The 26436-nt window shown below is 43.3% G+C and overlaps 3 protein-coding genes across 9 annotated transcripts; all 3 read right to left on the bottom strand.

Annotated features, from left to right (window-relative positions):
* Nucleotides 1–3481: 3481 nt before the first annotated feature.
* On the bottom strand, nt 3482–14875 carry atn1 (atrophin 1). Of its 4 annotated transcripts, none has more exons than XM_026317431.1 (10): nt 14695–14875; nt 12665–12801; nt 12053–12154; nt 11568–11687; nt 8585–11388; nt 8267–8477; nt 6567–8124; nt 5781–5948; nt 5467–5647; nt 3482–4569 (listed from the first exon to the last, which is right to left on the bottom strand). In XM_026317431.1, the coding sequence occupies exons 2-10, from the start codon at nt 12689–12691 to the stop codon at nt 4536–4538; spliced, it is 5205 nt and encodes a 1734-aa protein (XP_026173216.1). In that variant the 5' UTR covers nt 12692–12801; nt 14695–14875; the 3' UTR covers nt 3482–4535. The 4 variants fall into 4 exon arrangements, 3 of the variants coding, with proteins under 3 accessions (XP_026173216.1, XP_026173217.1, XP_026173218.1); XM_026317432.1 differs by having other exon boundaries at nt 5805–5948; XR_003296273.1 differs by lacking the exon at nt 3482–4569 and having other exon boundaries at nt 5507–5647; nt 5781–5961.
* A 1810-nt stretch (nt 14876–16685) lies between these two features.
* On the bottom strand, nt 16686–21057 carry LOC113136576 (gamma-enolase). 4 transcript variants are annotated; one of them, XM_026317514.1, is made up of 14 exons: nt 20755–20766; nt 20545–20617; nt 20196–20281; nt 19976–20071; nt 19801–19859; nt 19638–19707; nt 19388–19521; nt 19071–19293; nt 18780–18977; nt 18461–18537; nt 18247–18371; nt 18024–18132; nt 17371–17429; nt 16686–17201 (listed from the first exon to the last, which is right to left on the bottom strand). In XM_026317514.1, exons 3-14 carry the CDS (start codon nt 20278–20280, stop codon nt 17132–17134), a joined length of 1305 nt encoding a protein of 434 aa, XP_026173299.1. In that variant the 5' UTR covers nt 20281; nt 20545–20617; nt 20755–20766; the 3' UTR covers nt 16686–17131. The 4 variants fall into 4 exon arrangements, with proteins under 4 accessions (XP_026173299.1, XP_026173300.1, XP_026173297.1 ...); XM_026317515.1 differs by having other exon boundaries at nt 20549–20617; XM_026317512.1 differs by lacking the exon at nt 20545–20617 and having other exon boundaries at nt 20755–21057.
* An 868-nt stretch (nt 21058–21925) lies between these two features.
* Nucleotides 21926–26057, bottom strand: mlf2 (myeloid leukemia factor 2). The gene is made up of 8 exons (XM_026317559.2): nt 25712–26057; nt 24662–24773; nt 24513–24548; nt 24082–24135; nt 23845–23973; nt 23471–23630; nt 23090–23305; nt 21926–22374 (listed from the first exon to the last, which is right to left on the bottom strand). Exons 1-7 carry the CDS (start codon nt 25753–25755, stop codon nt 23094–23096), a joined length of 747 nt encoding a protein of 248 aa, XP_026173344.1. The 5' UTR covers nt 25756–26057; the 3' UTR covers nt 21926–22374; nt 23090–23093.
* Between the last annotated feature and the right edge of the window lie 379 nt (nt 26058–26436).

Raw genomic sequence — 26436 nt, 5'->3', positions numbered from 1 at the left:
TTTGAATGGATATACAATATTTCACATGTCTGAGAAATGGTTTTGCTGGAAAGCAACATGCCATTGTTTTGAGAAAAGCAAAGACGGTTCAAATATGTGGTTTATGTTGTCATTTTAACAAATTTACTGAATCGTGAATATTGTTCTACACAAATTAAATCTTTTAACTTTAAATTCTGTTATTTTTGTTTAGTAAACCTTTTTTTTTTACTTATAAAATACATTTTCTTTTGGCTGCTGTAGGCAGTAATGTTGGTCACAAAATGTTTTATGTACAAAACACACTTAATCTTTTTGTGGGGTTTCAGTCAACACCACCGGACCTATAGCAAGCACAGCACCAGTGTAGCTCAGTGTGTCCTAATAGTCAAGTGTTGAATTTAAAATGGAAAATTTACATTCATTTAAATAAATTCATCATTTTTAATTGATTAATAGATCAATCCATTTATGCTGTTTATCTGGCTAGAGGTTGTATTAATTAAAGTAATTTTATTGTTGAATACTGGGGAAAAAATGGGTACATAATAAAAAGCAGTTGTAGACCATATTGCCCTTTCAATCATGCTTTAATATTTTTTTTGTTTTCAGGTTGAAAAGGTCCCAGAAAATCCTAAGATGAAGGACTTTGCAAAAACATTGTTGACATCCTGACCTTGTTTTTGAAGTAGTAGTGTAGTGCTTGTTTGGATCTATTGTTAATGAATTTATCTGCATCAAAAGCCTTTTCTCCACTTCTGCTGCCATCATCATCACACATGAAAAAGGTAAACCATTTGTGGTCAATTTCATAAATATTTCATGTCCCACCACTTTGTTTTTAATAACAACTTGTTCTTTCCACCATGTTTGAACCCAACAGTGTGTGTGGCCTAACATAAGCTTAACTACAATGAATTATCTTCACAGTAATGGAGTGTTTTTATCCTTCTCTGTGCCTGTGACTCACCAGTGCTTTAACTTTACAAACCCAGATGTTCCATTTCTCCAGTAAACCTTGTGATTCTATCTCCAACCTCGAAGAAAAAAAAAAAAAAAAAAAAAAAAAAAGTCAATAGGCTTTCACAGAAACTTACTGATCTGAAATGAAGTAAGTTGGTTAATAACAGAGGGAAGAGGGGGAGAAACCCTAAATATGTCACCAATAGGGATGCTGCAAGACCAAATAGTAATATGAAGAAACAAAACAGAATGCTATGTTAGAAAGAGTAGACTAGCCTAGCTTGTTATTTGAACTATTTTTAAAATGGTGGATACCAGGCAATGTAATGTCACTACAGTGGACTGGACCAATTTAAATAATGTAGCTGCTTGCTAAGATGGCAAGGATGCTGGAAAACTATAGGTAGCAATCTGCTCCTCCCTGATCTAGTGGAAACAGACAGAGGGCTCTGGTCTGGTTCTTGCTCTGCTCACCTGCATGTTGTCTACAACCACTTACAGATGCTCAGCAATGCTTCAAGATGATCCTCTGGGATCCTCTTCTCCACACTGGAATGGAATGAGCAAGAGGTCAGAGGAGATTGATTGTCTGGGTAAGAGGAGGTGAAAAGGGCTACAGACTCTATTCTCAGTCAGCACTTGTACCACTTTGCAGTTTGTCTGTTGCTGATGTGGACCTGGGATGGTGCGCCCGCAGATGAATGAGAAGCTGTAGAATTTGCTCAGGAGAATTTTCATTGACCAGGGTAAACATCCCTTCATGCAGGTTTCAGCACCACTTTGAAAATATTCCTCTGAGTGACATCAGAAAATCATTCTGCATCTGCATCCAATTAGATGAAACAAACAGAGGCTCTCCAATGTACGATTGCAGCAGAAAAATGGAGTCTATGGCTTAATAGGAGTGTAGCAGCTGCTGTGTCAGAAGGGTGAAAATGAATCCACAAAATGAGCAGCGAGAGAGACTGGAAAGGTGCAATATAGTTAGTGATGGCCACAACTTTATGACAGCTGTGGCAGAAAAGGAAAGATGGCCACGGAGCAATCACATCAACTCAATGGTACAGCAAAGTGTTAAAACTGTGCCTTACAGGGAAAACAGAGCTTGAATGAAATGAGAACATCTATAAAGGAATGTATTTTGCTGGGGGGAGCAGTGGGACAGGGACTAAGCCAAATTAGTCACTGTGTTCTGTTAGTGCATCACGTTGTTATTTTATTTTTTTTGCCTGAGTCTCTCTATGAATACTTTCCCTGAATAACAAGTTAGAGGTTGCTAACTGCCAGCATCACATTCACTTTCAAACCGAGCTACTAATGTGAAGCCGCAAATGTTTTGTTATTAATTCATCTGCAGTAACCTGGTACAGCATTTTATATGCATTGCCCTGCTATTAACTCATAGACGGACGCACATATCAGCAGCTGTCAAGGACACATAATGATAACAAGACATCACCTCTTCTTCTGTTGTAACTAATTGAAATCTTTACTATGTAGATTCAAACTGGCTATAATTAGCTGTTATTGTGACAATCATCATAATAAAGTGCTGATTTGTTGAACTTGTTTGCTTAATCTCGTTATTATTGGTATCACATGTGGGACCAGATGTTCTGACAAATTGTTCTTTGTAGTATTTTCAATGTTGCTACTGAGAGAGTGTGTTGTGACGCTAATGACAATAAATGTATCTAAAGATTCAGTGATTTAAAGTTACCTGACACTGTGAATGAATCTGATGCACTAAACTATTTATATCTGCTACAAAAAGTAGGTCAATATGAAAGAACAGGAATTATATATTGTCCTAGATTTAAAAACAACAGCTGCTAATAATAATCCCTTATTTTACATGCAAAGGCTGTAGTAATAATACCAGGTTTTTATTAAAATGCTGCATTCAAAATAAAGTCTTTCATCGTTCCCACACACCTTTCACAACACCCATATCCATCCAGAGAAAGGACTGATGAAGTGCTAAGAATAACCCCCAGATGTGATGTCACCAGAGGGGGAATCAGCTTTGTCCTGCTACAAGATATTTTACATTGTGATGACACACTTATTCAAGGTGACTTTTAATGACACGCTACCTACAAAGCAAGTCAACCGCATGCCATATATACTATATATATTTCACATACTGTAGCATGTCTCTCATATCCACTATCAATATCCTGGCTGAGATGGTTCTTACAGATAAGGCTATTAATCAACGTCACCAGTACGAGAAGGTTTTATTGCATGAAAGAGATGGGATACAGATTTTTTGAGAATCTTGCAGGGCAAGTCAAACGGACATGCAAGGTTGAAAAGTTTGTTGAAACCAGATCTACTTGTACTTGTGCCCATATCTAGTAGTAGTCTTATTATATAGTAGTGAGCCAACAGTGATTGTCATGCAACATAAAGACTGGGTTCACTGATCCATATCCGTTTGAAGGAGATTTCTCCAGCCGGACACGGTGAGAACACACACATAGCCCTGAGCTTTCAGCAGTGTCCGTAAATCACACTCTCGCAGCTCCTCCTCTCTTTCTCTTTTTCATTTCTCTCTATGTTTTTTTTTTCTTTTCTTTCCAGTTTTACAGTGCAGTAAGGAACGCTCGCTCTACAGGGTGGCTGGTGTTCACTGGAGCGACTCAACTCCCATGTCTCGCACTCATCCCATGTGTCTCCTATTAGCTACACTCGCCAAGAGAGGGAGGGAGAGACCGAGGAGGAGAAAGAAGGAGAGTCAGAAGGAGCAGAGAGAGGGGGGAGGGGGAGGAGAGTGAGGAATTTGATATGCTTTGTGCATGAGTGACGTATAAAACAAAGACAGGGCAAATAGTCTGAATGTATGTGAAAGAGGGAAAATAGCTCACACATAAATACACAGGGGACTAGCAAAAAAGATTATAATTTATTTCCAGATTTTTTTGCCTTCATTTGCATCTTGTTTCACAAGTTAAATTGAAAATAAAAATAAAAACTGACTGCCATACCATGAAAATGTAAAAAAATAATACAAATAATATGTACTGTATATATAATTATATCATTATCAACAAACAGACAACATTAATCATAATAACAATACTATTGATCATAAACATAACACTAAATTGCTGGTCTCATGCATATAGAACACCCCTCAGATACAAAAGAGGGGGTAATTACTAAAAATAGAACCAAAAGTTCCACCAGTTCAGAATAAGCGCCTAGCGACATGCAATGACATAAAAGACTCATGTACACATTCCTTCTGGCATCAAGTATTTTACACATACTGTACTTCACTATTGCTGCCCCCATCTAATATACTGTACAGAGCACAATACAAAACAGGACTGGAGTTTGAGAACACTATGCAGGGAAGTGCTGGAGTCTGGTTCTTCATTGCGGTGCGGTTTGCAGGGACTGCGTGCAACATCTCCACACCTTTGTTTCTCTTTTGCTAAATCCTTCAAAATCGTCTTGTTTTCTTCTGTCTATTTTGAGTCTTTGTTCCTTCGTTGTTTTCAGCTCATTTGTTTTGCTTTTTTTCTTTAATTTTGCACACTTCCTCCCTCGGTTTTCTCCACGCTCCTTGATGTAGTGCCCCATGCTCACAGGGTCTTGTCACTTTCTTTCTTCAAGTGACTAAAAGGTGAAAAGGGAAAGCACATGTGTGTGTAAGCTAAAGTTTAGCCAGAGGTCAGAGCTAATGTTCAGCTCCAATTTCATTGCAAACTATTGCAGGCTAATGCTTTTACTGCAAAAATCAAGTCTGTTTTGGAATACATGTTTAAAACTTTGAAACAAGTTATCGCCTTTTACAGGATTCAAATAAGTACAGTACATATATACACTATTGATCGAAACTGGATCTCCTCTGTTTTTTCAGTTATAAATGTATGAGGCTTATTGCAATGTCTCAGTGTACTCTGAAATGAAAGCACAACACAAGTAAACTTTTGAAGATTAGCTAGAAGCTGGGTCATGGCAACTGGATTTATAATCGTTAAGTTGATAAGTTTCACTACTCATCTAAGTAGCTTCATCAGTGTTACTGCTACAGGATTTTCAACTTAAGATTAAAGAAAATTGTGGAATCTGTTGGTTTAGATCTGTTGGTATCGTTGGGTTAGATAGCACTGTTGCACAAATGTTTTCCATTAGAAGATTAGAAGCTCTCTTTGGCCTTCATCTACAAATATAACATCAGCTTTGGATCACATGATGGGAATTCCAGGTGGATTCATCCATGCTAGGCCTTTAATACACTGAGTCAGGACAGTGCAGACCTCTAGATACACGTACACTGACAGTAAAATAGCTGAAACAATAAATTGGTGAGTCAAAGGCAAGGGGCAGCTATTTTGAAAATTCATTAACTGTTCAAGACACTTTAGCAAAAATGACAAATATTTTCTGGTTCAGGATTTTCAAATATGAGGATTTCTGCTTTTTACTGTCAACAGATAAATCCAGACTAAAATCAATCATTCGTTGCAGCCTTACGGCCACTTACAGTGGGCAGACACACAGTCACTGTACCTGTAATACTCGTCCTGCGTGAGGGAGTGGTGGTGGTGGTGATGGATCCACTGTTGTTCCAGGGCCAGTCTCTGGATCTGCAGCTCTGCGCTCTGGGCCTGCTGCATGACCTGGAGCTGGTGGGCTGCTGACATGGGACCAGTGAGTGAGGACGGCTGGGGCAAGTCACGGAAAGGAGCACCTGTCAAGAAAACAGGGGTGCAAAGGAAAGAGAAGAAGGAAAGGATGGGAAAGGATATCCAGGTCAATCGAAAAAGCCTCTTCATAAATGTTCAGCACTTTGAAGTTTTTAGAGAAAAAAACTGAACGAGTACATGGACGAGGAGCCTTCTCCTCACCGAACAGCTGTTGGCGGAGCACCTCGCTGTCAGTGAGGGGGTGAGCCAGGATCGGGGTGCCTAGTGTGGCTCCGGGGTAAGGGAGGCGTGCCAAAGGAGACCCCGACGCCAATGGGTCCATCAGGGGGTGAACCCCGCCCGCCGCTAGATGCCAATGATGTAATAAGAAATACAGGAGATATTTAATATGAGTCAAAAGATGACAGACATAGCACAGTGAAATATTATCACTGCATTCTTGTCACATTCGACGTTGGATTAATTTAGATTGGTTTAAATCAAAGAAATCAGGTGTCGGAATGCAAAATGAACTTTGTGAACTTGTGAATATGACTATAATACCTTTTACCAAACTGGCCAATCATGGCACTACGTGAACATAGCAACAAGCATGCAAACAGTAAGTCTAAAAATATTCAGCAACACATTATACTTTGGATATATCCACAATTCCCATAAAAAGACCAAAACAATCAATGTGTGAATTCAGCATCAACCTGTCTGTGGATAACAGGCCCAAGATCATTTGTCAGATCATGCTGACTGCATAGAATGAACATGTAATCCAGTGCAATGGTGACATTTTGAATTGAATAGTTTTTGGAGGTCAGAGGCTACAGAACATTGTCAGTCTTGTCCTTTAAGTTGTTACTATGTTGCAGGCTTAAATGCTTAAAAATCTACTACAAAATGTTTCAGAGTAACACATCTGTGTAGTCTCAAAGTAGTGACAACAACAGCATTATTAGTAGCAGTGGGTACCTGTGTCTTGCTGGTGCAGGTGAAGATGTGAGTGGATGTGTGAATGCTGGTGATGATGAGGAGTCACATTTAACATCTGAAGACGACTCAGATTCTCTCCTCCACCTGTTCCTCCTCCTCCTCCTCCACCTCCTCCAACACTTCCTCCCCTTTCTCTCTCCCTCTCTCTTTCTCGCTCTCTGTCCCCAAAGGCAGGCAGAGCTGCTCTGTCTCTCTCCCTCTCCCGCTCTCTTTCCCCACTCCTGTCTCGCTCATAAGAGGCAGGTGAGCGTGTGGGAGTGGGGTAGGTCTCAGGGGGAGCTGTCGGAGCAGGGGCTGGTGGCAGATGAGAGGACAGGGAGCTAGGAAAAGAAGAATGGGGAACTGGGTGATGAAGTGCAGTCGCATTGGAGGTTGGCGGAGCAGGTGGAGGAGGAGCTGGCGGAGGAACGGCAGGGGCTGCTGGGCCTGGGGGGGGGGCCGGGGGTGCAGATGAAGGGTGAGCAGGGAGTGAGGGTGGGAGAAGAGAGGAAGGGGGTGGATTTGACAGGGACTGAGGGGCAGCAGGGTTGGGAGGTCGAGTTACTGGGGCCAGGGTTGGGTTTTGGAGTTGCGGTGGGCCAGGGGGTGCTGGGGGAGGGGGAGTACCATAGAGTGACACTTCATTAGTTCCCCCTGTGCCTCCTCCAAGGAGCAGGGGGTGTGCATGTGCATGTGCATGTGCATGTGCATGTGCGTGTGCGTGTGCATGTGCATGCGCATGTGCATGTGCATGGGCATTGGCATGGGCATGGGCATGGGCATGTGAATGTGAGTGAGCAAGGGCAAGTGCTGCAGGATCAGGTATGGAGCCTGGTGCGTAAACACGCTCATCACTCTTAAATTCAAATCCAGGCTTCATTCGATCTCGATGTGCAGCCACTGCATGTGGAAAGCTGACTCCTCCTAACCCTGCACCCCCAATCCCTCCAGGTACTGGGCCTCCTGTGACCCCAGGGTGGCCAGTAACACCTGGACCACCTTCAAGACTGCCACCATACAAAAAGCCTAAGATGGCTGCTGCTGTTGCAGCATCAGTTGGCAGGTGGTGTGGGTGACCTAAAGCATGGTTTTGGAACTGAGGAAGGAAGAATGAGGGGTGGACATGGGGATGGCCATGAACCTGTGGATGGTGTGCCTGGGCACGACTTGCTGCCCCAAGTGGAGACATAGCATGCGGACGAGCATACTCGCTCAGGGTTCTCAATGCTGGGGTGTCTGGGCCCAGATAAGGGCCTCCTAGGCCAATTCCCAGGGCCCCTTGGGGGCCTCCAACCACTGCTGATGCCCCAGTCATGGTTGGCAGGAGGAGGGAGTGGGGGATAGAGTGAGAAAGTGTGGGGTGGAGATGGTGTGCTGGAGGAAGGTGAGCATGTGGGTGTGAGGGATGATGCTGAGGGTGTGGGGGTGGATGGGAGACAGGGTTGCCCGAGGAAGAAGAGGAAGAGGATGAAGGGTCGAGAATAATAGAAGATGAGGAGGGGAAGAAGAGTGAAGAGCCCTGGCGACCCCCTCCAGCAGGGTTTACGTCCTTCTGCTGCTGCAGAGAGAATAGGGAAAGACAGTAGATCATATCAACCCTGATCTGCTTTAGTCCCCTCCCATTAAAATGCTCAATTTAATCCACATCAAATCCATTAAAACTGACATAGTACACACTCATCACGCTCAAATGTGCACACCTGTAGGTGTCGATCCAGTTCCCTCTCACGCTCTCTCTCTCTTTCCCTCTCTTTTTCTCTTAGATCTCTGGCCCGTTGCTCCACCTCTCTGCGGGCCCTTTCAATCATCTCATTCCTCTTCTTCCACAGCTTGGAGCCGTCTAATGGGACAAAAAGGACGTCACTACGGGCACAGGAGTTTCCGCTGCCACGGTCGAGGACCTTGTGAAACCTAGAAACATGAGACACAACACTGTTAATTACACCTCATGACATAAAGAGGGACTAAGCAGAGTGACACTTCAGCAGTCTCATGTTATGAGGTAATTTTGAAGTTACCGTGCCGACTGGCTGGCGTGGATGGGAATATCAACAGGTTTGGGCTCAGGAGAGGGGCTTCTCAACACAGGTGGTGGACTTTCACTCTCATCCCTGTCTTCCATAGGTTCTTCCTTGATGACAGGTGTGGGAGGTGGACCTGAATCCGAATGCCCATCTCCACCAGGGAGGGAAGTACTGGAGGAAGGGGTTGAGATGCTGTTGTTGTTGGCAGAGTTGCTAAGAGGTGGAGGTCCTTTCGACACAGTTTGAGGTGAAAGTGACTGTGAGTTGGTATTACTGCTATTGGGAGCATTGTTGCTGCTATTGCTGTTAGCCATATTGCTGCCACTGTTCCCATTGGAGTGGTATGATGAACTGAATGTGGGGTGGCTGTTCAAAGGACCATGGAAAGCGGAGGGGCGACATCCAGGTGAACAGCTGGAGGACACACCTGGCCCAGGCATGTTAGGAGCAGATGACGAGCCAGGTGGAAAAGATGAGAAGCCTCCCATCTGATTGGTGGAGGGGCTGGGTAAGGGCGATAGGGGTGTTGGAGGAGTCTGGGAGGAGGACTGGTAGTGTGGGGGACGTACAGTGGGTACCATACTTGATGGGGTTGACTGGGCATGGGAAGTTTGAGGAGGCGGTAGAGGAGGCTGAGGTGGTGGAGGGGGATAAGGAGCATTTTGAGGATGTCCATGATGGCTGGAGGAGGAGGAAGGAGACAGTGCAGGAGGTTGATTTGGGCCTCCACGGTTTTGGTACAAAGCAGGCTCTCGCAGATTTGATTCTCTTTCTCTCGGTCCAGACTGGTAGTGGGGGTGAGGTGGGTGGGAGTGTTGGGTTCCTCCAGGCCCTGAATACTCTCGTCCCAAGTTTGGAGTGACCCCAGGGGAGCTGAGGTACTCTCGATTAGTGCCAGTGGAAGGAGGCGCCCCAGCAGGAAAGTCTTTTCCTCCGGTGGGAGGATACTCTCTGTGAAAGTGCTCTGCTCCAGAGGACGGGGTTTGTGCCTGATCCATGGGGGTAGGGAAGTCTCGGTTGGATGAGTTTGGGGGATGTGGGAGGGGGTGTGAAGGCAGGGAAGAATGAGGGGGGTGGCTGGGGTTGTTTTGGGGTGATGTAGGTGGGTCACGGTTCAACATGGGAGTTACAGGTAGCCCGCTGGTTGAACTTGGGGGGTTTCCTGGGGTGATGGAGCTGTTGTTTGTGTTACTGTTGCCTACAACCTCTCTTGTCTGGCCTCCAAACTCAACCCATCTGCCTCCATCTTTGTCTCTGGGATGCCCCCCACCGTTTCCATTGGGGCCAAAGTCTCTGGTCTGATTTTGGTTTGGCAAAGGAAACTCCCTTCCTCCTTCACGTTCCCTTTCTCGGTCCCTGTCTCTGAAAGCTGGACCAAAGTCTCTTCTTTCAGGACCCAGGTTAGATCCATCTCTCCCAGAACTTTGGAACTCACGGGTCTGACCCACTGACAGACCCCCAAAGTCCCTGCCTTGCATGCTATTGGGCCCACCCATCCCAGCAATAGCACTATTACTATTACCCCCACTAGTATTGTTGCTGCTATTGCTAATGGGAATGTTGATCTCCCTCCCCCCACACTCCCCCCTCACTCCCCTCTCCCTCTCTCCTGCAGCCCCCCTCTCTCTGTCCCCTACCCCCCCAGCGTACCTGGGAAGGTACTCCCTGTGGGGGTGGGGGTGAGAATGGGGGAGGTAAGAGGGGTGGGAGGAGGAGTGGCGAGAGGACGGGGGGTTGTAAACAGAGGGAAGTTGCTGCTGCTGCACTGGGGGCTGGTGCTGTGGTTGGTGTGGATGGTGGTTGCCAGGGTAACGGGTGTAGCCCCAGCTCCCCTGGCAACCAGTTGCTGTGCCACCCTGCCAGCTATAGTGGTGAGGGTGGGTGGAGGGTTGGGTCTGAGACTGGGACTGTGGTTGGGGGCCAGTCTGTGGCAGCAGAGAAGGAGGAGTGGACTGAGCCTTGTCCAGAAGTTTGTCTGCCTTTTCTGTTTTGTCTCTTTCAGCCTTAACCTCAGTGGGTAGGTTCTGCCCCCCAATCTCCAAGGGCTTGAGGGCAGGTGGAGGCGGAAGAGGAGGGGGCAAGGAGTGGGGAATGTTTGGACTGTTATGGGAAAAATCTCCTCCCGAGATAGTTGTCTTGGTCATACACTGTGCGCTGGCTTTGGAATTTATTCTGTTGCCACTAAGTGCAGCATCAACACCCGTTGGCCCGCCATACTCAACTTTACACATCATTTTGGAGTCCAGGGAGAAATAGGATTTTCTCCCACTATTGCTGTCATTTGATAAATCCCCTGTTCCACGCAGAGAGGGAGTCAGACCAGAGGAAGAACATGGGGTGGAGGTGGGCTTAAGAGATGGACAGTCTTCAATTCTTGTCTCCACATCCCGCTTTTCGCCATCTCCACAGGCCTCTTCCCCTCTCCCCTCTCGCAGCGCTCTCCTGTCATCTCCTGCCACTTTGCCTGCTCCTCCCTCCTTGACCTTCTCCCGTTCCCTCTCTCCTTGCTTTGGTGAGTCGGGGCCATCGGAATCAGAATCCAGGCTACCCAGAGGGGAAGCGGAGAGACTTGGGGACGAGGAACGATTGTCCTGGTCTATATCCCGCCCACTGCTCAGGCTACTGCTGCTATTGGCCAGGCTCCCTACAACTGAACTCCTGCTGCCCTGTGATTGGCCATCTTCATTGTCACTCTCACGGGATTGGCTGGCAACTGAGGTTGGAGGTGGGACAGTGGAAGGAGCCGAGCTGTCAGTCGAGTGTGTTGATGTTGGAGGGTTTGTGGTAGAGGCTGAATCCTGACAAGAAAAGATCTTTTGTTGATGAGGTAAAAACTACTACTACTACTACTTATAAGTATATAAATATAAATTGAAAAGCAATGTAATAGCTTCGACAGTGTATTTTAGATGATTTAGCTGAATCAAAGCTTTATAATTGGTCTTTATATAACAGGTTGATGAAATGTAACACAAACCTGAACTTTCTGCCTCTTTGGAGGAGACACAAGTTCCTCCCCCTCACTCTCTGATGAATCATGCCCTTGTGATCTGCGACTGAAGCGATTTCCAGCCAATTCCTCACCAGCACCTCTTTGCTAAAACAACACAAGACTTTTAATTCTGTAGTGATGCTTTTGAATCTCTAATAGGCCCATGTCTGTTTTTAGAACAAAGCCACACTTGCATATACACACACGCACACAGAACATCAATGTCAAACATGAAACATCAAAGATTTCAAAGTACTACGCTGTAAAACACACAATTGACAATACTGACACTGCGAGGGTATGTCTGTGGCAATCATACTGATGACTCATACGCTGACAGCACACACACAAATTCAATTCACAGAAACAATACTTTATTGGCAATGACGTTCATACTTGCATGCACACACTAAACGTATAGGTATAAAAGCAATAAGAAGGAACAAGAGACAAAAGAGGTAGGTTCTAACCGTCTGTCTATCGTTGCGTTCAGGGCGAGTGGGGCTGGAGTGCGGGCGTCTACCCCTTCTCTCCTCGCTCGCCCCACGTCGTCGCCCACTGCGCATGGGCATCTGCAAAGCCCAAAGTCCATAGAAAAGGCAGAAGAAAAAAAAAAAAAATCAGAAGGAAGGGGAAAGCATTAAAAGTTAAAGTATGGTCGGGGAGCGAGCGAATATATAGGGAGAATAAGGGATATGTTAATTTTAGTGATTTTAGTGAGTTAATACAAGCAAAAATAAAATTTTGCGCAATACAAGGTAAAAGGTAGCAAGGACAACAGCAAACGCAGAGCAAAAAGGAGAGGGAGGTGAGCAGAAGAAGGGCATAACAGAATGAGGCAGAAGGACACAGATAGGAGGGAGAAATTGTAAGCAGAGGAAAGAGTCAAATATAAACACTGAATCTGCTATTTTAGACCACATTACTGCCTCTCACAACCACATAAATAATTTACATCTTAGTCACGCTAGCTGTTTTGAAATATTATAACATATTGAACTTATTATGAGCATAGTCATAAGAATTAGGCAGGTATACATTCCCTGACATTACTTTAAAAACTGCTGAGGCCTTCTGCATACCGATTCTTTGTGTGTCCGTGTTTTCATTATTTCTTCTTTATATTGTCCATTTTACAACACAAGCCATTGCTGGCACTGAACTGGTTCCTGCTGCTTACTGACTGGACTGTTTGTTACACCATGAGAGCTACCAAAACCTGTAAAGAAGCATAAACAAAGAAGGCATTATTCAGTCTTCATCTGCATGGAAATCCTACAGAGAATTCAATGATTTGCAAAAACCGCGTTAGTTCACGTGAAGCTGCAGTAATAAACAATGTCATTTGCTAGCTGCAACGAGTGTGGAGTTCAGGCGTTTGCGACGCTATGAAAACAACTTGACAAAACAACTGCAAAAGCACAGTTACATTTAAATTCCCAGCATGCTTTACACTGTATCGTTACAACTGCTTTTCACTGCACGGCCTCATCTTAGACTCCTGCATTCACCACAGCAGCCAAAACCCACAGGCACAATAGTTTAACCCACTCCCACTACCAGAATGTGCTGGTCTGGATATAACACTGAAACACAGATAAATAGATGCAGAGTAGAAAATGTGCTGATTGACAGGCTGCATTTTGGATGGCACTCCTCAGAAGACAAAACTCCAGCAAACATCATGGGAATATGGGACCACCCCCACCCACCCCTCCTTCAACCTTCCCCACAACTGCCCAAACCACAGCCACTTGTGGGTAACCCACATGACCTGGTTATGGTCAGCAGATTCACAGGCTTATGTATCCAACCCCTCCAGCCATCATGGAAACGTGCAACGTCCAGATCCGCCATCCATCTGGGTGTGCCTGACAACATAGTTGGACTACTTTGCGAGGGTTTGTCTAATCCATTCATTCATGTACCACTATGATGAAAAAAAAAAAAAGGTTCATGTATATTGAATGAGGATATAAATAGTGCACACCACAGGATGAAAAAAAATAAGATATACTTGGCTGAACCGTTAGCACAGCTAATGTGCATGCACACTGCTGCCAGTAAATATGTGTATATGTTTGTGTTGATAAAGCAAATAAGCTACTGTAAGTCCTGTAGCTGCTCCGCCACACCACTATGCATTAATTATTAGTGTATGCTGCAGTGACAGACTGAATAAGTAAAAGTAAAAAAAAAAAAAAAAACATAATGACAATCAGTGCACACACTTTCACATGCATAAGTGAAAAGGATTGCATCTATATTTAGAGGCAATGCAGTGTATGTGCATCCATCCTAATTAAACACAGACATGACTATTACACAGGACAGGAAATCATGAAGTGCCCAGTGGGTTTCTGTATACACTATGCATCTCAGTTACAGGTGGCAGCCACTGGCCTGTCTGTGGTCCACTGGCAGCTTCTTGGCCATGGTCAGTAAACAACCTGTACGCAAACGCAGCACTAACACAGACCAGCATTAACTATCACTAGTCCCCCTGCGTGCCCACACACACACACACACACACACGCACACACACGGGCACACGCTCACAGCACATGCATTATCAACAAATTGACCACTGCATATGATGCAAAGCAGCAGCATGCAGTTGCTCTGCTTACATCACCAGCGAGCGGCCACTGCAACGAGTCTTTCTTCTTTCTTCCTGCGAATGTTATTGATACACATGCAGAGACCGGCCAAAGCTGCTCTACAGCCTCACGCAGACGACCACGGCGGAACACTGTGCACCTACGACGAGGGAGAGTCGTGTTCAGCAGCCCATACAATGTTCACAATCAGAATGGATGCCTGTGCACTGCTGTTTCTAGACGCTGCATATCTTAAAAGAAAGATGATATGGAATGGCGAATCATGGCATTTCGCACCGGCTCTCCCTTCCCCTTATACTCGCTGGAATGTGGTTGCGCGTCGTGCACTCTATTAACATGAATTCACCGGGACATAATTTAGCCATAACGCAGGAGTATGGTGATAATTAACGCACAAAGAGGGGGGAAAAAATGGGAGGGAGCGCAAAACGTGGCCAACAGGAATATCTCCAAATACAGAGTATAAGCATCCATTTTTTCCTTCTCCTTACCTATAATATCCAGCGATGCGTGCTCCCACTCTCACTCTCTTTCTCTGTTTTGTTGTTTTATGTTGCACGCTGACGCGCACACCTCAGAGCCAAGGCGTCTGTCAACAGAGGCTTGTGCTGGCTCATATTGCAACGGACTCCGATAATAACAATAATGCAGAAGAAATCGCTTTCTATTCGTTGCAGGGAAAAAAACAGGGGTGCCAACTGAAGACTGTACAAATTGATGCGTACCCTAGCCTCTTCCCCACCCCCTTTCGCCCCCTTTTTCTTTTTTTGCCCCCCTCCCTCTCCCACCCTACCTACTCCCCCTCTTCCTCTAAGACGACTTGCACTTTTTTTTTTTTATACCCCTCTCCGGTCTTACAGTCACAATTTTTTAGCGGAGGGGTGAGCCAGAGAGAGGGATGTACGCCGGGTGAGAGAAAGGGAGAAGAGGAGAGGGCGTGATTTGCATAAGGAGAGAGGGGGGAGGCGAGAGCAGGAGGAGGAGGAGAAAGAGGGAGTAGTGAGGCAGGGAGAAGGAGGAAGAGAGGCGCAGAGAGAGGGCCAAAACTCTGAAGAGGGAGGGGATCAAGAGGGAGGGTCTCTCTCTCTCTCTCTCTCTCTCTCTCGCTCTGTGTCTGTTGCCTATTCCCTCCAGAGTCACCTTTACTGTATGGAGCGGTTCGGCTGCAGGCTGAATAACTACCCTTTTATCTCGCGATGAAACCTGAGGAGGAATACATGTCCAGCACGTCTTTGTTCTTTAAGACTTCAATAAAAAGCTGGAATATGAACTAGAGAGAAAACACACAACCATACGAGCGTTTAGATGCCAGTGATCACACAATTAAACTACGACTGGTTTTGGGAAAATGAAACAAATAATAAAGGAATAAACCGTGCCCTCTGCTGTGCATGTGTCTGTCCAGCAGCTCCCTGTCTGTCTGTCTGTCTGTCTGGGAAAGGCTTGCAGCGCTGTGTCCAGTCAACCGGCTCTGCAGACCTCCTCCTCCTCCTCCTCCTTCTCCTCCTCCTCTCCGCTCCTGTCGATCTCCCTCTCTCTCTCCCCCTTCACGCAGCCCCCTGTCCCGTCTCCTATTGTGTGGTAACCATGGCAACCGGACCAGAGCCTGGGCGCGGTGCGCCTGCGCGACTCCACAGCCTTCCTTCTTTTTCTTCCTCTTTCTTCATCATCATCATCATCTTCATCGTCACCCTCCTCATCCTCATCACAACTAGCATCCCCGGCACCGACAGAAACCCGTCGCGCTCGTGCTCCCTCTGCCGCTCGGTTCGTGTAACGATCCGCACGTGTGGCTGATAATCGATCTGCTGCCGCGCGCCGTGACAACGTGACGTGTCGATATGAGGCTCAGGTGTGAGCGTCAGGTAACATTCAAATCCAGGCTGTACATGTGTAATTACAGTATATGTCATAGTCCACTGTAATTGGCTTTATTTATAAATGTAGACATTAGATATTACAGTGTGACACAAACTATTACAAACTGTCATCATCAGTCTGTTATATAATATTTATATATATAACACTCAACTTCTATTTTCACTACTACTTCTTCCATTTAAAACTGATACCACCAGTGTATATACCACAGCAAAATATTGTAAGTTGCCAACACTTTGTGGAGAGTTCAAAAATGGACAACAATGTTGTATCAAATCTTTTTTTTTTTTTAAATGTAATTAGCTTTATGTTTGTATAATGGTAATTAAGCAGAAATGTAGCAATAATAATATAATGTAATAATTATAATAGTAGGAAGAGCTCATATGGAACTGACAGAATTAACAGTGGGTCTGTTTCAGAATTAGTCTTCTGGGTTTTGTTGCATGTTTAATCCTGTGATTGTTTACATTTTATATGTAAAAAGAGAAAAGGGAAACAACGAAACTTCCCATTTAATACAACAACACAGCTTTTTGATTTAACATATATACTATCTCTTTATTTCTTTGACAAAGTAACAGACATGATTTTGTTGCAAGCTGCTTAGTGTTCACATCAGAATCCACATGAAGAGCAGGAGGGAGAGGAAACAGCACGGCACAAAAGAGCAGCACATTTCTGCAGTAAGTCATGAAGACACAATCGGGGGGATCAGGAAAGAGAAAGAACGTAGTGCATAAGGGGAAGTGTGTGTGTGCACTGAGAGACAAAAACACTGATGGTTTTCCACCAGTCTTTGTTCAGGATTTACTGCAACAAGCTGTAGTCAGTGAAGTCAATCACTTGCTGAAGCGTCAGGTCAATATACTGTAACTACAGTGCACTATCTGTGTGTTTCAGGTATTGGAAAGACAATTAGTCTTAATGCGTTTAAGTGTGTGTGTGTGTGTGTGTGTGTCTTTCAAGCTTTGCTGAAACAGGTGAGTAATGGAAATATGTCGTATGGACTTTGCTTTCGTGTGACACCGCTAATGGCACTGGCTCTCAAAGGGCACTCGGGTTGCGAAAGTTGTGCCCAGCAAACCGAGCCTGGTCACCCAACTCTTCCTCAATTCTGAGATGAATAGGGCATAAAGAAAAAATACAGAGAAGAGAAAGAAGATGAATACACAGTGTAGAAGACAACAGAAGATCAAAGAATGAAAAGCAAAGACAGGCAGAAGTATAAGCTGCACAGGTGTATATTAGGATAGGTATGGTTATGCATAAGTATAAATTCTCACCTCATAAGCTGATTGTATTTGGCCAGACGTTCTGATCGACAGGGAGCCCCAGTTTTGATCTTAAGAGAAATGAAAAATACCAAGTACATAAGAGGGATATGCATTTTTTACTAATATTTGGTAGAAGAAGAAGTTATTCTCACATCTGTTCTTTTGATAATTGTTTTAACAAGATAATTTGTTTTTAGTCAATACAATGTTTACAAAGTACATTACATTACTTTACAAAGCTATTATAGCAAAATAATAACTTACTGTAACCCCTATAGTAATTTTCTGACATTCTTTTGGCATCTAATTTACAAAATGATGAGTGACATTTGGTGTTGTGTGGATCGATTAATCAACTTATTATTTCAGGACTTGAATTACTACAGTACAGAATGAATTTTTTTAATATCACCTATATTTCTTAGCATTGTTTGCTTCTCACTTTAAGTCATTACATTAGTAATTTTACCCTGTTGCAGAAGGGATTGTTGTGAGTTTGTATAGCCTTGTTTCTAACCTACTGTATTGCTGCACTGTAAGGTTTATGCACAGTTTAATTTTGTATGGGCACATTTATGCGCTGTAAGCCCAAAATTTATATAAAGCATAATGACAAGAAATTGAAGGATGTGTGTATATGAGTGTGTGTGTGTGTGTGTTACCTGTCCAGTGCAGAGACCAACAACCAGGTCAGCTATAAAAGTGTCCTCTGTTTCGCCTGAGCGGTGACTCACCATCACACCCCAGCCGTTCTCCTGGGCCAGTTTACACCTGGGACATTAAGAGGTAGGGATGGATGTTGGGCAGTATAAATAATGCACAAATGCAAGCAAATATACACATATGTGTCTATGTTTAGGTGTCAAATATACAAAATCAATTCACGCTTTGATGGCCTCAGTGACAGAGCCAATCTGGTTGACTTTAAGCAGCAGGCAGTTGCAGGCCTTTTCCTCCACAGCTCGTTGTATTCTGCGTGGGTTAGTGACGGTTAGATCATCTCCAACCACCTGCAAACATAAATAATATGTATATATATTGATATATCAGTTATACAACCAGTTGAGCTAATCTAGTTCCAGGTGACAAAGACATTTACCTGGATGCCTACTGAGGCTGTGAACTGTGACCAAGCAGGCCAGTCATCCTGGTCAAAAGGATCTTCAATAGACACGACTGAAGGGAGAGGGAGACAGGTAAGAAATTTTTTTTTTTTGTACAGATGTGCAAGAATCTTACAACCCTATGATCAACACATTTGTATACAATTATTAAACTATAGGCCAGCAGAACAAGATCAACAGTGAGATTTCTAATAAAGATTCTAATGAGAGTAAGGACTTTAAATGCACCCACATTACATACAGATGCACACACAAACTTGCCCACACAAGCAAGAAGCACATCACAATACACACCTGGATAGTTGCTGATGAAACTCTGGTAGATGCTGGCTAGCTCCTCAGGGCTGATGTTGCGAGCAGCGTTGGGGGGCGACTTAAAGTCCAGGTCGTACTTGCCCTCAATGAAAAACTCTGAAGCAGCAACATCCATCCCTATCACCACTTTATCTGTGAAGCCTGCTTTCTCTATGGCCATCTTTATCAGCTCCAGGGCTGACAGAGAAACAGGGGAAAAATACAATAAGACTTCTTGTTATCAAAAGATTGCAAAGAGGATTTTATTTTACCATTAGTAGTTGTGCATACCTTCACTGTTTTCCTGTATATTAGGGGCAAACCCTCCCTCATCTCCCACATTTGTAGCATCCTGACCATATTTCTCCTTGATGACACCTCTCAGTGTCTGATAGAGCTCCGCCCCAACACGCAGAGCATCACGAAAAGACTCTGCCCCAACAGGAAGCACCATGAATTCCTGCATGGCCAGTCTGTTACCAGCATGTGAGCCCCCGTTGATGACATTAAACGCCTGCGTATGGGGGAGATAAAAGAAAGGTTGCTGTATTTGAGTTTTATGTTTGGCAGAATTATATTTTTGCACAATAAAAATATACATGACTTACAGGAACTGGGAGGACCAGTTCTCGGTTTCCTGCAAGATCAGCAATGTGACGATACAAGGGGACCCCTTTCTCTGCTGCGCCAGCTTTGCATATGGCCAGAGACACTCCCAGAATAGCATTAGCCCCAAACTTAGCTGTAGGAAACACAGCCAAAGTCAAACAGCACATGGATGTACTGTAATCATGGCTGCAGAAAAATGTAATTACACATATATGCCATCCCCATACGTGAGATGTCAATGAGGCTTACATTTGTTGTCGGTGCCATCCATTTCAATCATCATGTTGTCCAATTTCTCCTGCTCCAACACACTGATTCCCTGAAAAAAAAAATCAGCATTATTTACTAATTTATATGATGCTCTTCCACCCAGGCTATTCTATATTTTAACCAGTCTTCTAATCCTACTTACTGACTGGAGGAGGGCAGGTCCAAGGGTGTCATTGATGTGACCAACAGCCTTGGTTACACCTTGAGTAGCAGGACAGAAACATGTCAGTTGACTAGTATGTCACCAAAAAAAAAAAAAAAATTCCATTGAAAATATGAAAGCACTAAGCGTAGTCTGTTATACAGTAAGTGTTCACCTTTGCCCTTGTAGCGAGTCTTGTCGCCATCTCGGAGCTCCAGAGCCTCATAGATGCCAGTGGATGCACCACTGGGCACAGCAGCCCTGAACAGACCTGAGAGGAGAGGGTAAGACCATAAGGTTATTTGAATTGTGCCACACTACAGTTAAAACACAGTAGGTGACTTACAGGTATTAATGTGTGTATATACATATATATATATATATATTTATATTACCTTTGTCTGTGTGTAGATCTACTTCCACAGTGGGATTTCCCCTGGAGTCCAGGATCTCCCTGGCAACAATATTCACTATGGACATCCTATAGAAAACAAGAATATATTATTGACATCAGAAAGACACGTCATTACAGCCAACAGTCGCGTTGAGATGCTTTAATTTCACATTAATCACAACCGCTTGACGCTCGCTTCCTCTTCCTCACATGCACACACACACTGTGATGACGGTGACGCAGCCTTAGGGATAGAAAGCTTGGAAAAGATGCTCACTAAGAACATCCTGGCACACACAAAAACATATACACAGAGAAGAATTAACAAACCAATATCTAATAATACATACCTACGTTTGAATCTACTGTCAACCTGCTCCGGAACACAAGCTAGTTCAATTTCCCTGCTATTTCAGTCCGTAACTGAGAATATGGGGAGATGAAATCAGGAGAAAACACAGAGCAGAAGGAAATGAGGAGATGAGAAGAAAGGGAGGAGGAGAAGGAGGCTTAGAGGGATGGAGGGAATGAAGAAACAGATCAGTCTTTTTTAACCTTACCTGGAATGTGTTTGAAGCCTGGAGGAGAAAGTGAGCAAATGTGGGCGAATGAAAGGGAGAGGTAGGGAGATGGGGAGGTGGGAGGAGAAGGGATGAAAACATATGACACACGGGGGGAGGGGGAGCATGTGAGTCACTAGAAGATGGAGAGAGGAGGGGCAGGAACAAAACTGGAAAAGGAGATAAAAGGGTGGAAAGAGGGACAGAGTAGATAGCAAGGGTTACGTTAATTTTTGTTTTACGGAAGATGGAGAAAATAAAACATTTTAGCAAATTGTTGTAATTTGCACCATAATCTTTCTGTTTCAGCCTGTGTGTTTATCATTGTCTTTATGACTCTATCCCAGGCCTTCATTTGTTTGATTCTGCTTGTTCTGTGTACATCATATCATCTGCTAACTACAGTAACACTCTGACGTGTGTAAATAATGTCCCAGCCAACTGCTGCAAAACATGAAAAGGTAATTTGAGCGTGCTCACAAATCCAGGCAGTGCTTTTATTCTGCTGAAACATAAAGGCTTGTTGGGAAAAATAGAAACAAACATTGTGCACTTTAAGATGTGGTTGGCAGGCAGAAGATATCAAAACAAAGAAACAGTGGAGGGGATACATCTTGGCAAAGACAGATGCATAAAATGAGCTGACTTGTCAGGGAAATTCAAACATCTAATGATTGGAATTAAAGCAGACAAGAAGACAGGTAGATGGGACATGAGAGGTACATGCTGGAGGGAGGATGTGCATTTAAAAATAGTCACGGATGTAATTAAAGATACAGTGAGCGCAGAGAGAAGCAGTCAGAGAATCTGCTAAGGGAGTGATTTGTGAAAACAATGGTTTTTCATTGGCTACTCCACTTCTGTGCACCATCTGGATGTCACATGACCTACAGACATGGTAGCACAGAAGAAGAAGAAGCATACAAATACATGCAAACAGTGCGGGCGGGCGGGTGTGTGTGTGTGTGTGTGTGTGGACACACACACACATGGCTGATTTGTTGGTTCAAAAGAACCACACTTAAGTACTTGCAGATTTACAGTCTTCAGCATCGAAAAACCAAGACATTTCAATACATTTTTAGGAGAGGGATGATTTAAAGAATTGAAGATTTACAGATTAACTTGCAATGCACACATTAAAATCTCAAACACAACCACAACAGAGACATTTGGCAATTATCTAACAATGTTTAATGTTTTTATTTTGTTAGATTAATTAGTTAATAGTATACAATTAAATTCACTGACACACCAGTGTCTTCACAAACAGAAATGGGCTATACAGAAGATTTACTGTATACTTTTAGCACTTTAGTGCAGTGGGCAAAAACACATCAAGTTTTGAGAATGAGTATATATAAAGTGAGTGTCATACCCACATTTGCACAAGGGTATCACTGTGTGTGTGTGCGTGTTCTGTATGTAACAGTAGATTAAATGTAGCTATCACATGGGGTTTTGATGTGCTTGTGTGTATGTAAAATGCTTATGTATAGACAGTCCAGTCATATTGAACATTTACAATGGGCAGTTGTGACAATCATCAACTTCCATCTTCAGCGTGGTTCACAGCATCAGGAACATCTTGCCTTAAGTCCTTGTATCAAGTGTTGACACCTGTGGGGAAACAGTCAACCAGTGCCACAGCGTTTACCACAAATTCCAAAAGCCAGAAAGGAAGATGGAATCAAAGTATTCACATTTCTGTTACTGTACAGAGCACAGGGAAGTTAAAGTGCCAGGCTACCAGCATTATATTATTTTAGAAGGGCTGGCTACACTGTGTTGGAGGTTTGAAGATCACTCAAACTCCACTAATGGCCTGCAGTGCTATTTAGTTGTGTAACAAGAATCTACCAATTAAAAAAAAAAAAATTTTTACAGATTTACACTGCCCTTTTGCCTAAACCTAAAAATGTAATGTAGCTACACTTAACTACACCCAACCCAACACTGTGCACCTGCTTTTAAAGTAATAAGCCTAATCAGTTATCTTCTTTGCAGGGCTTTTATTTTGCAGTAGACTACTATTATGACACACTGTGCAAGATTTTTATTATAACTTTTCTCAGGAAGGCATAAAACAGAGGAAGATAAGCTTTGTTTCAGGTATTAGTTATTGCATGTGCTTATTTTCAGAGAAAAATCCACCAACTAAAATGAACTATCTCTTATCAGTATTTGGCATTTCTTCACAGCAATTCCTTAATGTTAATTGCCCTACATACCATATTCACCAGTTTATCTAAACTAAATTTCCCTAAAAATATCTGCCATGCTGATGTATTCAAAACTGAAGTCTAAGCTGTAAATACAAAATGCTCGGCCGTACCTTCTCACCAATCGTAACGTGGACGGGGTTGGGGCTGACGGTGTCTGGGGGACTCGTGCCGATGGCCTGGTGGGGATGTTGAGCTAGGAGGGGCAGTAAGAGCGAGCTGCTGGCCTCCTGCGCGTCGGTCTCGGCCATAGTCCAGCGCCCGTACATTTGGTGGGACGTACCTTCCTGCCTCCCTCCTCCACTCTTCATCAAATGCTGCAGCCTCACCTAGAAGTGACCAAAAGAGGAAAGCTTCTTAAGGATCATAAAAAAAATATTCCTTATTCCAAATTCCTAATAATGATTCACTTTTAGGTATTAAATAAACATTGATTCAATACACACTGTCATTTTTTTGTTCAGTGTGCAAAAGAAAGAAGAAGAAAAACTCACTCTCATCAAGATTAATGAAGTCTTGTCGTTCCTCACAGTCTCCTGTGCGACGATTTCGTGAGCGCGCCATTATGTGTGAACGTTCTCCAATGTGGTGGCCAATGGAAAGACCCTCTAAGCCGCTCTCACTGTCCCTCACTGACTGCCGTGTCTCACGGATCTGACGTGAAATGGACCAGGCAACTCAATTTACTACAACAAGCAAGATGCTCTGCACTGCGCATGAACTTGGCCTGAAATGTTTGTATAACAACGATGATTGATACTGTACATGATTTATTTATTTATTGACAATACAAATGCATTTCATTTCAAGTGTTAACGAGACCAGAAGTCATGCATGGAGGTGCACTCCCTATATAAGTTACTCTTACCCCTCCTGGACCTGTTCTTGTTTCACTGGTCTGCTGATAAACTTTAGGAGCCCCTATGTCTGTAGAGGAGTAGGAGATCACTGTTGAGGAGGAAAATGTCTGACAGTTTGGTGAGCCAGACATTCTTTCCTGGAAGAAAATAATAATAAAAAAATAAAAGGTGAGATGGGGAATTGTTCAGACAGAGATTACATTCTTTAATTTACTTTGTGTTCATGGTTGATAGAACTTACTCACCATATTTTCCATCATTTCTCCCATCATGCCAAACATATCCATAAATCCACCACCCTGAAAAAATAATGAGAGCTCTTTTAACTTCTAAATTGCTGAAACATGAAGTATAAACCCAGTGGAACAACTCTACAAAAGACAAAGATGAAGTGATAATTATCATGAGTCCCAAAACCTTTCTATTGGTGTAATTTAATGGAAACATCATTTTCAGAAGTTGAAAGGTCATTTAATCATAGACACAGGTAATTCAGTCACTGAGGTGGGAAAAGACATATATAGATTGTGCACTGGTCTTTTGTTGTTCACATACTTTTGACCATATATTATATCTGTGAAAATTTAAATATCTATAAACTGCATTACTTCTGTAATCACTGCCGCTGGATCACTTTCTGCTTTTTAAAGAGGAGATCAATTAAATAATTACTTACCATTCCCATCATGCCAAAGGGAGTCAGTGGACCAGCCTAGGAGACAGTACACAGCAGTAGTAAACTCAAAAACGTATCAAAGATTTAATAATTTAACTAACGTAAGCTTACGTGAACACAGAAAACACATCGAGATAGTAGCCTGTTACCTGTCTGCGTGGTGCACGGTGAGGCTGCATCTGGGGGGCAAGAGCAAAAGGGTCCATACCAAATGGTCCAAACAGACTCCTCATCTGATGCCTGTGAGCTGCAAATGGATCCCTAGAAGAGATTTAAAAAATATTTATGAATTTTTTGTGTTATTTGTCTGAATGAATCTGTATTATGTTTTCAAGAAACATAGATATAGTTCGAAAATGACTCCAGTACAAAAATGACAATGAACCATTTCTGAAATGGGCTGACTTCTGGGGGATGAAACTACAAATTCTACGTTTCTGAATGCACACAGAGCGAGGTGCAGAATAATGTGCAAGTGCAATCAGCATTAAAACACTGTGATACTGTTCTCCAAAACACCATGCTTAATTCACAACACATGTTCCTCTACCTTGCCTCAAGGCGAATGCTTGGCTGGTCTACGATTTTATAATCAGTCGGCTGACAACACTTTTAATAACTGACTACTTGTTTAAGTATTTTTTCAACCAAAATACCAAATATTTTCTTTTCTTCATCCTCTTAAATGTGTTTTCTTAGATTTTTTTAAAACCTTTTTTTCATTATTTTCTTTTCACTGCAATTAGTATGTCCTAAATAGTTGTCAGAACATCATTATTTTCAAAGCCTTGCTTTATTTACAGTAGAAAGCAGTATTTACTAAACAGGTGATCTACAGCAATCTTCACTTCCATGCATTTGTCATATGGAGGGAAGTCTAATTTTCAGCTAAACTAGTAAAGATTAAAACTGCCATTAGTTAAATCTAATCCGAGCTGTAACAATACCATGGAAGCAGTGAGAATTGGCAATATTAGCTACTGATCGATTAACCAAATGCCGCTGAGCTTTGACAGATTTTTTTATTGTCTATCCAACATGGTGGATCTCTATAGGCCCCCACAGCTGGCTGGAGCAACGCAAGGTGCCTGCTTCAAGTCACAGGAGAAAAATATGTCATTTAGCTGGCCTGCAAGTATGTTATTTTTCCTCCACTGCTAACAGTCTGTGAAGAAAATGGAATAAATGTCAGCACTTACATCATGAAGGGGTCGTCATCAACGTCATTCAAGAACCGAAACATGCTAATGTTGGGTGATTTAACGGTAACTCAGCTGGCTGATGCTAGCCAGCTAGCTAGGTAAACAGTTTTCCAAGGATGAAGCAGAACAGCGAATCAAACTGTGCTCAGGCTGAAATCGAGGACCTCTGAATAGCTCCGTCACGAAAATACCGAGTCAGTACCGCTGTTAATCAAAGCGACACACAGTCCTGAGTCTCACTAGTAAATTCCAGAAACCTGGACCAGACATGAAAACGGAAGTCAGCCCTCTGACAAAGAGAAGAAACGCTGCTATAAAGTTAGCATCGCAGCTAACAGCTGTGACTTCCGGCCTCTGCTCACAACTAGTGCTTCCTGCGAGGTTTTCATTATGGTGAGTTTTTTTTTTCGTAATGTCGTGATTTCAGATGGTGAAATACTGTCAACCAAAATATAACAACAAAGATTGCACTGAAGAGCAAATATAATATAATAGTTACCTAAGTCGTCATACCTACATGCACACCTGTTTTACTGTAGTAAAACACTAATTAAGAGTCAAGTTAGAGTCTATAAAGCTAGAGTTGATGAATTTCATCTTCTTTTCCTTTCTGCTGCTCCCTTCAGGGGTCGCCACAGCGAATCATCTGCCTCCATTTAACCCTATCCTCTGTATCCTCCTCACTCACACCAACTATCCTCATGTCCTGCTTCACTACATCC

The sequence above is a fragment of the Mastacembelus armatus genome, chromosome 16 (assembly GCF_900324485.2).
Source record: "Mastacembelus armatus chromosome 16, fMasArm1.2, whole genome shotgun sequence".
NCBI lineage: Eukaryota > Metazoa > Chordata > Actinopteri > Synbranchiformes > Mastacembelidae > Mastacembelus > Mastacembelus armatus.
This window is presented reverse-complemented; position numbering and strand designations above follow the sequence as displayed.

What these genes read in the sequence shown, in the direction of transcription:
- mlf2 (XM_026317559.2), bottom strand. Translation starts at nt 25,755, where the DNA reads ATGTTTCGGTTCTTGAATGACGTTGATGACGACCCCTTCATGAT. An exon ending in CCTTTGGCATGATGGGAATG is followed by an intron (nt 24,136 to 24,512) that starts GTAAGTAATTAT and finishes TTATTTTTTCAG; the next exon opens with GGTGGTGGATTTATGGATAT. An exon ending in GAGAAATGATGGAAAATATG is followed by an intron (nt 23,974 to 24,081) that starts GTGAGTAAGTTC and finishes ATTTTCTTCCAG; the next exon opens with GAAAGAATGTCTGGCTCACC.
- LOC113136576 (XM_026317512.1), bottom strand. Translation starts at nt 20,882, where the DNA reads ATGCTCCCCCTCCCCCCGTGTGTCATATGTTTTCATCCCTTCTCCTCC. An exon ending in AGATCTACACACAGACAAAG is followed by an intron (nt 20,072 to 20,195) that starts GTAATATAAATA and finishes CTCTCCTCTCAG; the next exon opens with GTCTGTTCAGGGCTGCTGTG. An exon ending in GGATGGCACCGACAACAAAT is followed by an intron (nt 19,522 to 19,637) that starts GTAAGCCTCATT and finishes TGTTTCCTACAG; the next exon opens with CTAAGTTTGGGGCTAATGCT.
- atn1 (XM_026317431.1), bottom strand. Translation starts at nt 12,691, where the DNA reads ATGAAAACACGGACACACAAAGAATCG. An exon ending in AACGCAACGATAGACAGACG is followed by an intron (nt 11,688 to 12,052) that starts GTTAGAACCTAC and finishes GTGTTGTTTTAG; the next exon opens with CAAAGAGGTGCTGGTGAGGA. An exon ending in GGAGAAGGCTCCTCGTCCAT is followed by an intron (nt 5,648 to 5,780) that starts GTACTCGTTCAG and finishes TTTTCTTGACAG; the next exon opens with GTGCTCCTTTCCGTGACTTG.